Source organism: Anolis sagrei, chromosome 6, assembly GCF_037176765.1.
Source record: "Anolis sagrei isolate rAnoSag1 chromosome 6, rAnoSag1.mat, whole genome shotgun sequence".
NCBI classification, from domain to species: domain Eukaryota; kingdom Metazoa; phylum Chordata; class Lepidosauria; order Squamata; family Dactyloidae; genus Anolis; species Anolis sagrei.
The window spans coordinates 45,974,308-45,987,192 of NC_090026.1; the positions used below are offsets into that span (position 1 = coordinate 45,974,308).

At 38.5% G+C, this 12,885-nt stretch overlaps 1 protein-coding gene across 2 annotated transcripts in view; it reads left to right on the forward strand.

Annotated features, from left to right (window-relative positions):
* Nucleotides 1–2,367: 2,367 nt before the first annotated feature.
* WNT3 (Wnt family member 3) overlaps nucleotides 2,368–12,885 on the forward strand; it is a 49,153-nt gene continuing 38,635 nt past the window's right edge. Inside the window, exon 1 of one of the 2 annotated variants that reach the window (XM_060781168.2) lies at nucleotides 2,368–2,657. In XM_060781168.2, the coding sequence (XP_060637151.2) occupies nucleotides 2,506–2,657 (152 nt within the window). In that variant the 5' untranslated portion in view covers nucleotides 2,368–2,505. Of the gene's footprint in view, nucleotides 2,658–2,858; nucleotides 3,172–12,885 lie in introns of those variants that run through there. The other variant, XM_060781167.2, reaches the window with a different exon arrangement.

The following is a 12,885-nucleotide window of genomic DNA, read 5'->3' on the forward strand; positions in this document are numbered from 1 at the left end:
GCTGCAATCCCTCTCTTCCGATCTGAAGTGGTCCTCACCAAAACTTCATTTTGAAAGACTCTAGACAGCTATCTGCTTGAAAATGCTTTAGCTGGAGATCCTACATTGAACCTGGGATTAGGCTCAATGGCCCACGAGGCCCCTTCCAACTCTAGGATTCTGTGACTCAATTGGGATACATATGCTTTCATGGTTTTTAACTATGAATTTTTAAATACTGTTTCTATTTAATTCTGTTTTAATGTTTGCATATTTGTATATTTTAAATTGTATGCTAATGCTTTTATGTTAAGATGCTTAGAGTCTCCCTCAGAAGAGATGATGATGATGATAATGAAGAAGAAGAAGAAGAAGAAGAAGGAATCTCCCACCTCCAATCTGAAATGATACTGTCCAGAATCTTAGATCTATTGGGGAACATTCAAAGAGAATTTTAGGGTGCATTTACACTACAGAATTAATTAGTTTGGCACAACCTTAATTGCTATGGCTCAATGCTATCGAATCATGGGATTTGTAGTATGGTGAAATATTAGAACTATTTGGTAGAGAAGGTGAAAGACCATATATTATTCTACAACAATGACCCATGGCAAATAAAGTAGTGGCCATTAGCATTATTTCTACAGTATAGATGCACCTTAGTCTACCAGAAATGTATTTTTGAAAAATATTTTATTTGGTTATATAAGTAAATTATAACAAATTATTACAGTCATCTTTATAAAAAGAAAAAAATGTACCTCTACTCTTTGTATTATTTTGTCTACCAGAAATGTAGACTAAGGGGCATCTACAAAGATACACTCCTCAGTTCCCCCCGTCTGAAATATTACTGTGCAGAAGTGGGTTGCTGTATGGCCATGATCCAGAAGCATTCTTTCCTGACTTTTCACCCACATCTATGGTAGATATCCTTAGAAGTTGTGACATCTGTTGGAAACTAGGCAAGTGAGTTTCCAACAGACCTCTCAACCAATGAGGATGTCTGCCATCAGGGCCGTAGCCGGGGGGGGGGGGGGGTGTTAAAGATTCTACTCCCCCCCCCCCCCCGAAAAAGTTCTATTCCCCCCTCCCAAAAAATTGTTTACTCAATTTTGACTGATTAACGAAGTTATGAGTAAACCAGGTTTCTTTTGTAATCTGACACATTTCAGGGCAGGGTTGCACTTTTAACCCCCCCCCCCCAACGGACTGCAGCCCTACCTGCCATAGATGTGGGCAAAATGTCAGGAGAGAATGCTTCTAGAACATGGCCATACAATCCAGAAAACTCATAGCAAAAGGAACCCAGTGATTCCAGCCATGAAAACCTTCGACACTACTGTGCAGAACCTTAGTCTACTGGGAAACATTTAGAGATGCATCCCCACACTGAAGTATAATCTTTGTTTATCCCGTTATTCCTCCTCCTAATGTGAGTTTCCAACAGACCACCCAACCTCTGAGGATGCCTGTCATCAGGGCCGTAGCCGGGGGGGGGGGGGGGTTAAGGGTTCTACCCCCCCCCATCCAAAAAGGTTCTACTCCCCCCTCCCGAAACCTGGTTTACTCAAGAATTTTGACTGATTAACCAAGTTATGAGTAAACCAGGTTTCTTTTGTAATCTGATACATTCCAGGGCAGGGTTACACTTTTAACCCCCCCCCCTCCCCGGACTACAACCCTACCTGCCATAGATGTGGGCAAAATGTCAGGAGAGAATGCTTCTAGAACATGGCCATACAATCCAGAAAACTCATAGTGATTCTGGCCATGAAAGCCTTCTACAACACTGTGCAGAACCTTAGTCTATTGGGAAACATTTAGCGATGCATCCCTACACTGAAGTGTAATCTTTGTTTATCCCGTTATTCCTCCTCCTAATGTCGTAATATTGTGCCAAACAGCTTCTGTTGAATTTACAGCACACATTTGTGTTGTGTGCACACTGAAAATGCAGCGCAGAAAGGTTCAATGACTCCTGTTAGTTTGGTTATTTCCTATTTGCATATATGACTACTCTGGTGAGCTAGGATATACACCCAGTTTGCTAATTACCGTCTTCCTCCTGTCCCACCTTAACAATGTTCAGACATGTATCCGAATACCAACAGAGCTGTTGACCTCACTTGTGGGAAAATGTCCCATGCTTTCCCATAACGTTTTGCACAGAAGAAATTCCAGGGCACCCAACAGCCAGTCTTCAGTTGCGACAGCCTTCTGCTGGAGCTTTAGATAACCTTAATCCTATAGAGGAAAACGGAGAAGATTAAACATCTTTTTCTTGCCCCACATTGGCGCCCGAAGCCGAAGAGCACCCTGAAAAGAGTTATAGAGAAGAATATTGAGAGATGGATAGGTTTGAGCCTGACCTTACCCATTGACATGGGGAAGGCAATCCTTGCTAAACAGAGATATTGAGCCCTTCTCGTGCCCATGCAAAACTGACGTGACTTTGTGCTCTGCTTCTGCCATCCAGCTGCCAGAAGACGCCTTCAGATATTCTTCCCCCTCTGCTCCGAAATGAAATTCAAGAGACTGCTCTCCCCTCCCTCCTTACCTTCCAAGAGGCTTGCCTTATCGTGTCATGCCAGATGGGGCCATGCGTTGAACATCCCTTGGAGATTTTTTCAAAAAAGAAGAAATCATGTTAGCCTGGAAAAGTCTCTTTCAAGGTTTGCCTGCTCCCTTCCCTTAGCAAGCACTAGGAATAAAGTTGCAGAAGGGGGGGGGGGGGGGAGGATGTTGGAATGATTGACAGCTCTGAACTATAGGCTCATCCCTTACCTTAGGCCATGCAATCTGATTGGCTGTCTCCTGACATCCCCAAAGCACAGCACTTTTAATAGAAGCTTTGGGTAGATAGTCCGGGGGTGGGTGGGGGAAAGGGTTCAGTGAGGTTCATTTCTGACAAGGCAGAAAATCATTTCCCCCCACTTCAGGGGACTCTCTTGGGCTATTTAGGGTGTGCGCATAGATGAGCGGGATGGGTAAGAGGACAGAAAGAATCTGACTTCTTATTTGTTTATTTTTTAAACAAATTGTCCTTAAATGTTTTTCGGCAAACTTCGTGGAGAGTGGTCTTCTCCTCAACACCACACCTGGACTAATGGATTACCACCTGCTTGGATTAATTTTAGCTTTTCTCTTTGGTGACGCAAAGGTCTTAGCCGGTTACCCCATTTGGTGGTAAGATGCATTTTCCACTCATCTCAAACTTTTGGCAACTTATTGATTAATTTGCATTCTCCGCGTTTGCATACTTTGCCTTGAATCGTGTGTTTGATCCTTCCATATTTTCCACAATTCATGCAAAGTTTTGTGGTGATGGCATTGCATTTCTATTGCAAAAGGGTTCTGCTTAATACTTTTCCTCCCAATTTGTCTTAAAGGCAAATTCGGAGCCTCGGCTATTAAGTACTTTTGAAACATCATCAATGCAATTCTTAAGCGGTGGACAAAAATGTTGTAACGCCAGTTGAATGATGATTGAAGCTCAGAAGTTCTGAATGGGAAAAGTATAATTCAAATGTTTAAATTATTTTTAGGCGTGTTGATACAGGTCACATTGCTATACTAGCAGTGCTATGTCAAAGGATATTTGCCAGAATTGCCCTTCCTTCTTAAGTACTTGACCTGTGTTCGAGAGGATGTATTTTTGGTTCTTTTAAATATTTGATTTAGTCATTGTCCAACATAAATTCGTTTATAAAACTAAGAAAAAGAAAAAATGTTGTTTTTGTTGAATACTTGTGCCAAAAAGAAAATAACCTCCAACTCCAAATAGAAGCTTGCTCTTAGTTCCCATTAGGAGAAACCAAAAAAAGATAAAAACGAACGAAATTTGCCCAGATTCTTCTGCCATTGTAAAAGAAGGCAAAAGGAAATGTATAGCAGAACAGAAATCTCAGATTATTTGAATGATGTCAGCATTTCAAAATGCTGTATCTCTTTGTCAATGTCTTCCTTGATCCATTAACATTAACTTCAAAATAAATATAGCCAGAAAATGCTAAACCTAATGGAAATAGGCATGGAAATGGGCAAATATGGCTCTCTTCTACTTTCTTTGCTTCCTTTCTATACAATTCATTCTTTAAGTCCATCCTAACACAACAAAGAAATAAGCTAAACCAGATTGCTTAAAAGGAACAATGTTTTTGGAGGGAAAGACATTGGCTGTAAATGGCTTTAGCGACCACAAATTGTCATAAAATATGTCATGGACATTTAGCATTTATAGCAGTATTTTTGTTATTTTGTAGTTGTTTGGAATGGTCGGGATGCAGTTCATTATCCTTGCAAAATGGATCAGAATCCAATGTTCATAACACAACCTTTTCCCTGTTCCAGACCCTTCCTTTAAATTAATATAAATCAGATTTCTTGTAGTCCCAGGTTCCATAAAACCAACTTCTGTCAAATGTTCATTGGAAAAGGTTGTAAAGAGGGCACATTGGACAATTACAGTGAAAAGCTTTTTTACAAGTGAAAGAATTGTAAATGCAAACAGATTCAGAGGTCTAGTCTTGGTTACCAAATACAGCTTTTGGGGAATCCAATTGGGTTTTTGAAGCAAGCCAGGCCTCTATACCTTGATTGAACAATTCTGATACATAAAGAAGCATCCTGATAGTTGAATAGCGGGACTCATCTGTTCTGTTACCCTTTATGAATGAAAAAAATGAAAGATTCATTCTCTTGTCTCTACTTTGTCTCCTTCAAACAATCTCTCCCTTAAAAAATAATACATTTGTGACCTCACGTAATACAGAGAAGTAATTCCTTGGATCTAAGAATCTAGACAATATAAAATATATAATTCAACAGGGTTGGGATCCAGCATATTATTGGAGTCGGAAGTTGGGATACCCAAATGCTCTGAAAATAAAATATACATCTCCATCTGAATTAAGTTCTTTGATCATGCAATTATGTTCTCTAAAGTAGGAGACAAATGGTATGATAATTATATTTTCTGCCAAGACTAAAACATCTTGTTCTGCTGATCGTTTAAAGGTAAGTACCTGTCTGAAGCATTAATGTGTTGAAGAGCCAAAGCATAATTTATTATGAATTGAGAACGTGTGTATATATTCCATATCCATCTTTCCCCCTTATGCTTATTGCTACACACTGTCTACCTCCTGGTCAGATGAGTTTATTATTTTCTAATGATATTGTATGTTTATTCCTTCATCTGGTGTTAAAAACTGAGTTTTCATAACAACATAGCAAAGTTAGTTTTTAAATCAGCCAGAGCCTCTTATAAGTGCTCAATTCCTACATTTTGGAGACATCAATAATAATAATAATAATAATAATAATAATATAAAATTGCCTACAGATAACGTAAAAAAAAACACAGATAAGCAGATAGGCAATATTAATATATAACTCATCTGAGTCTTTTCACATTTCTGTAGTTTCACAGGCTGATTGATTTTACATGGAAGAATGCAAATGTACAAAAGCATTTAAATATATGTTGTGTTATTAGTTTGATGCCTGCATTGGTCACGGAAATGCCAACTCTTTGGTCATGGATTGGACAAACACTTTTGGGAGTAGGAGAGTCATAGTCTAGACCTGATTCCAAAATCTGGGCCGTTATATCACAGCATTTCAACAAAAACATCTCCCCAATTCTGCAATCTAAAATATTTATGTTGAGAATAGAATTCTGTATATTAGTCCCTAACTGAACACATTGATTCCCAGAACAAAATACTACTGTCAACAATATTTAATAGTTGTAAATCATAAATGGAGTGTAGGAAAGAAACCCTGCACTGTTTTTACTTGCTTGAAACATTGAGGGTGAAACAAACATGGTGAAGTAGGACGGAAACACAAAAGAAATGGTAATGAAAGGCTACAGGACACCAAGAAAAGCAAATTAGCTCTGGCTTCAGCCTCCAATATGGATTTCCAACCTCACTGTAAAGGAAAAAAAATCACCTGATTACTATTTAATCTATTTTTTAATCCTCATCAGCTTGTTATAAAATTTCATTCGTTTATCTTTAAACAGAATTGTTGACATCCAGTGTCACCAAGTATGATTGATTTAAGGCTGTGGTTAGGAGTCAGAAAATTGTTTCTATCTCAGTTTACCTTCTGGGTCACTCCTTCTTCTTAAGCGCCTCCCCTCCCTTGAAACGCCACCCCTCCAAACATCAGAAGATCCCTTTCTCTAAAGACAGAAACACAAAATGATTTGTCTGTGTGGAAAAGGGAACAGAGACAGCCTTTCTGTAGTGTGGGACGGGCCCGATTGGAAATCACTGATCAGAAATAAGAGCATGGATTCATCTCCCATCACAGATTGGAGAACCTTGAGATTGAAGACAAAATAAGATTTTTTTCCCCCTCTCATAGTGTCAGAGGGTGTTCTACACTGCAGAATTAAGGAAGTTTGACACCACTTTCACAGCCATGACTCAATGTAGCAGCATGGGAGCTGTAATTTTGAATTAAGGAAATTTGACACCACTTTCACAGCCATGACTCAATAGGAGCTGTAATTTTGCAATCTTTCGCCTTCTCTGCCAAAACATACACATGCCTCGGGAAACTACAAAGTCCCCAATTCCATAGCATTGAGCCATGGCAGTTAAAGGGATGTCAAACAGCATTAATTCTATAGTGTAGATGCACCATACGCACCCAGAGGTAGCCCTCCTACAATATTGGTTGAAGGATTGGGCATATCCAGTTAGTTAGCTGAGGTCTCCCATCCTAGGATCTGTTCCCTGTCATTAATTAATTCTGTGTCCTCCAGAGCCACAGTTTCTTCAAAAATTTCTGAACGGTACAAAAGAATCATTGGAATAATAATTTCCTTGCAAGACACACCAAGTCAACAAGACTTTGCTGATCAACAATATTAGGCAAGTCATAATGCAACTGTCATGGCAGAAAGATAAGCTTTGAAACTGATGTTGATGGATTAAGTTCTGTAGTCTTCAGGAGTTCAGTTCCTTCATAGGATGAGCATCATGCCATTATAATTCTGTGTTAAATATTTTAAATTACAGTATTTTACTTCACCCAGTCCATAGCTTGCATAAATTAGGAAAATAGGACAAAATGACAATATTTATTCATTTATTTATTTATTTTAAACATTTATATTCTGCCCTTCTCACCCCAAAGGGAACTCAGGGCAGAGCACAACATTCAAACGGCAAACATTCAATGCCAGGACATGAATTCATTATATGCATACATAAACATTAAAAACATTTGTCTCAACATTAAAATACACTGTTTAAAACCGTCTTGATCATTGTCCCCACCGAAAGTGTCAATGTCAAGCAATTATGTGCCTTTCATTTTATATGGTTTATGGAGAAATGGTTGATACTTGTGCAAGTGTATCATTGAGCAAAATACCATAAAAGAATGTGCTTTGGAAGATGGTGATATCCATAAAGTATCACTTCAGATTCAGCCCAGTGAAGATTGTAAGATACTGACCCAGTCAAAAAATGTGAATGTTAGACTTGTCTGGGTCAAACAGGGTTTAGAGGTCAAAGCCTTTTCCTCGAGGTGGGAGATGACATTAGTAGTCCAACTTCAGGTTCAGAGGAATTATGGCCAATGCTAAAGCCTTGGTGAGACAACCTGAAAACCCGAGATGAACTGTGTTTCCATATGCAAGACCCAAATTGATCATGAAAGCAATGTACTAATGGAGAAAACACTCTTGGTTGGAAGGTACACTAAAACAAAGAAATCCAATTGCATGATAGGAAAAGCAACCTGACAAAAACTGGAAGCACCTTATGATGTGTCACAAAAACACCAAGCTGTGCCAAATGGCATAGATTTGGGGCTGCTTCATTTAGAGAAAGAGAGATAGAGAAACCAACAGGGGAGGTTTGCATGTGTTTTAATATCCTGCCTTTATCCAATATTGAGACCCAAGGCAGCTCACAACATATTAAAATCTGGGTCAAACTAAAATGACAATACAATAACATTAAAACCACATGAAATGGATAATCGCATTAAAACTATCAACTTTAAAACAACTAAAAATACATGTAGAGAAATTTTCAGGGAGAAGACAAAGCTTGTGAGAATAAGCCTCTCCCGGAGAGCTTAACATCCAGGCACACTCCTGTAAAGAAATATGGTCCTCCAAATAATTGAACTTCCTAGGTATCAGAATTGTATTTGGAAGTGAACTGGCAACCAGCGAAACTATTGCAGAAATTCAGATTGCTACAAAACTCTCTAGTTGACAGTTTTCTAAATAAGAAATTAATTTCTTTTGTTGTTGTTGTTGTTGTTGTTGTTGTTGTTGTTGTTGTTTTTAAGTAGATAGGTAGGTAGGTAGGTAGGTAGATAGAAATGTATATAGCATATTTCCTATTTCTTTGGATTTTCATAAAGTCTAAAAATCCAAAGTTGGCTGAAACTTCTCAAAATCTGCATCTATAATAATAATAATAATAATAATAATAATAATAATAATAATAAAGATGATAGATAGATAGATAGATAGATATCTCTTTTATTATAGATGCAGATTTTGAGAAGTTTCAGCCAACTTTGGATTTTTAGACTTTATGAAAATCTGCATCTATAATAAAAGATGATGATATAGATAGATAGATAGATAGATAGATAGATAGATAGATAGATAGATATCTCTTTTATTATAGATGCAGATTTTGAGAAGTTTCAGCCAACTTCATATATAGAGGCCTACATGCAGTTTGGCAGATACACTTGTTCATGCATGGGAGTGCTTTCTCTATGCAAAGTTTCTCACCTACATGACATCCAATATTTCAGAGACTAATGAAGGTTGGACCCCATTAGAACTCAGATGAAAGCCCACCACATAATGCCTGGGACCTCCAAGTAGAATAGAGGAAGAAAGCCTGCCTAAAATGCTAGAGACTCTGCCAGTCAAAATTCCAGTGCTGGGCTAGGTGGACCATTGGTCTGACTCAGTCATAAGTTGGCAAGGATATAGTGACTTTTTGACCTGACCCACCCATATCTCAAGTTGGAGGAGTAGCAAAAAGAGCAACAGCTGCTAGTGGGAAAGAGACTGTGTTTCACTTGTCGCATTTTGTTGAGCGAGCTATGGTCACAGCAGCATCCCCAGCATCCCTGCTTAGCTGCTGTGGTGATCGCTGCCCCCACTGTTCAGCTTTCCTTTGGCTCTTGAGAGCTCTGCCGGAGATTACCAGAGATCAGAGCTTCAACACATATACACACCTTGTAAGCACATTGACCAGCCAATAACAAAATGCAATCTGTCTAATGCAGTTTCCAAACAACAACATCAAAACATGCAGAGTCACAACATGATCAAAAAATAACAATAACAGCAACATAAGCATGAAATTAGCCAATAACAAATAAATCTTAAAAGAAAAAATCCTGCCTGCTCTTCATGTCTATTTGTTAGGGCATGGAAAAGCAATGGGTCAGAACAATTAAAAGGCTGGATCAAGACTGATACAGATAGAAATAAGATGGGACCAGCATTTTGGTACAGTACTGTAATAGATAAAATGACAAAAGTGGGGACAAAAGCTATTTCCAGGAGACTGTTAGAAGAATGACCAGGGTAATATATAGGGGGCTAGGTCATCTTCCAGAGAGTGTCTGGGCTGAGCTAGCACTGGTCACTCTCGAAGATTTGCTGAAACCACCAAGTCTTCAAACTCTTATGAAAAGAGGGGAGGGATGGGTCCTGTCTTATTTCCCTTAGAAGGGCATTCTAGAGGCTGTGGGCCACTACCAAGAAGGCCCTCTCTCTTGTTCCCACCAACTGTGCTTGTGACAGAGGTGGGAGCGAGAGGAGGGTCTCCCCGGAGGATCTTAGAGTTTGTGCCGGTTCATAGATGGAGATGTGATCACAAAGATAGGCGAGTCCCGAATTGTTTAGGGCTTTATAGGTCATGACCTGCACCTTGAATTTGGCTCGGCAACTTATCGGCAGCCAATGAAGCTGTTTTAATAGGGGCGTTGTATGCTACCTATAGTTTGCTCCAGTAAAGGAGCCTGGCTGCCATCCATTGTACCAGTTGTAATTTCCGGGCCGTCGTCAAGGGCAGCCCCATGTAGAGTGCATTGCAATATTCCAATATGGATAGAGGAGGCACTTTTTTCCATATCTACCTACAAATTCAACCTACCCAGTGCCATTTTTCCATGGCTTGCTATTTTCTATTTGGTGTTTTATTAAAAAGGGACAATAAGGGAAACCAAGGAGCCATTTGTTGTTAACTGCTATCAAGTCAACTTTGACTTGTGACAACCCTATAAATGAAAAACTTCAATTCAAAATTACAAGAATAACTACAAGAGTTTTGTGGTAGGGTTTGGACTTTTTGATGACCTGCATTAGGGGATTAGAAATAGTTATAATGCTCTTTACCTCCTAACAATTGGCCCATGAGCTCTTGTTGAGGTCTGTCATTGCTGTGTCTAGGCAAACATGAAAGCAGCACCCATGCTCTGTTTACTTTTGAGATAGTGCAAATTAAGTTTGGAAACTGAACCTTTTGCAGAAGAGAGTAGCTCAGCTGAAAAGGGAGAAAGGACTGCTATTCCAGAGCTGAAGCTTTCATTAAAAGCAGTTCCTTGTGTTTAAATACTAGCAAATTCTGCTTCATCTTACCTGAATTGTAGCATTTAGAATTCATCCCATGGGGTCATCAGGTCCTATCCTTACTTCAAATAAGAGTAGATAAATAGATCTTTCTCTGACAGGTGTCTGTCCAACTTTTCTATTGCAGCCTCCAAAGATGGAAAAGTTACTCGGAGATAAAGGGGAGAAAGCACTTTGCGCATTCTCGAAAGCATTCATTATTTCTACCTCCCGTGTAGTTTCAGCCAATTGCTCGAGCCTTTTATTCTCTTTCAGACAGTATTTTAGACATATGAGCACAGACACACAGCTAAATCCAATTGTCACTCCCAACTAAAATAGATTCAGAGCTCTCTAAGTCAATACTTATATAAGTTTTGTGGGCTTAGTCCATTTGGGACTAAAATTTGCACTAAGGATAATGAATCTACTGAAATCACTTTTGAATAAAAAAAACTGAATTTCCTCTATTAATGAAAAATGCCATTCCAATTTCTACAATATTCGGTAATTAAAAAAGAAATCTATCAAGCAGTACTGTCAGATGTTTTGTTTCTCATTTATTAAAGATTCATGACACATGCATTATTGAAACATTATATAGAACACATAAAATTTTAGAAATTGACAATAAACATCAATATTCGTTATATTCGTTCTAGCATTTACGATGTAAGGCTATATACAAACCCACTAATATATAAGTTTGTTTATATAAATAAATAAAAAGTGTGCAAATGTTTATAACAGTTTCCTGTCTGAGAGTACAGTTAAGCCATGTAATGGATAACCTTATATGCAAATAGTAAACGTATTAATACTAATGCCAGAGCTAATATGAGTAGTACCAGTACTGCTAATAATAGAAATCTTGGAAGTCTTCTATTGTGTGAATTGCTCAGTTGTTTTCCTGGAACATAAGGTTAATAGAACCCTTCCATTACAGATGTGAAATGTCTGGCACCTTCCACAAAAGAGCAATGGTTTTGCTTGTGGGATGTACTTTCTTGTAAGCATCTTCCTTGATGAAGTAGTCATGACCCTGCTTTACTACCTTAGACATTCCCTTTTTGTTCAAAATTCAGAATTTGTTACTTTATTCTAGACTACCTGTCCCCTGACATGCGTTGCTGTGACCCAGTCTGTGTATATGTGTTTGTGTGTGTATATTTGTGTATATGTGTATATATGTGTGTTTGCATTTATATATGTGGTTTTGCAGATGCATTGTAATGTATTTTTTGATTTTTTGGATTTTTAAGACTCTTCTGCTGTGTTTTTCAGTGTTTTTATGAGTGATGATCACTCATTGGCCTGACAGGTGTATTGTGCAAATTTGGTGTCAATTTGTCGAATGGTTTTTGAGTTATGTTAATCCCACAAATGAACTTTACATTTTTATTTATATAGATATCTAGCTCAGGCTGCCAACCTGATCACAGTCTGATCCCAGAATACCCTGGACAGATGTTCAGAGCTAAGAACATCCTTGGATTCAAGACACAATTTCTATGTTTATGAAGAACTAGCCGTCCCCTGCCATGCGTTGCTGTGGCCCACATGGGGGTTCTGTGTGGGAGGTTTCATTGGTGGGGTTCAGAATACTCTGTGGTTGTAGCTGAACTATAAATCCCAGAAACTACAACTCCCAAATGTCAAGATTCTATTTTCCCCAAACTCCACCAGTGTTCACATTTGGGCATACTGAGTATTCTTATAGAGTTTGGTCCAGATCCATCATTGTTTGAGTCCACAGTGATCTCTGGATGTAGGTAAATTACAACTCCCAAACCAAAGGACACTGTCCACCAAACCCTTCCAGTATTTTCTGTTGGTCATGGGAGCACTGTGTGCCAAGTTTCGTTCAATTCCATCGTTGGTGAGGTTCAGAATGCTCTTTGATTGTAGGTGAACTATAAATCCCAGCAACTACAACTCCCAAATGACAAAATCAATTTTTTGAGTGAAGGACATACATTGGGTTGTTAGGTATCTTGTGTCCAAATTTGGTGTCAATTTGTCCAGTGGTTTTTGAGTTCTGTTAATCCCACAAACGAACATTACATTTTTATTTATATAGATGTTGTGTGATTTCTGTTCTGGTCCCTCTGTTATAATCCAGTGAAATAATGGAGGATCTCTTCCACATCCTATCTCTGCAGCATCAGAAGCAGAATGCTATATATTTATAGTAATTGTGAACAGTGTTGTACCACCTTTTTATTAATCTCAGAACAGAGTACATAAAAAGAAAACAGAAAAACAATTACCATGCATGTAAT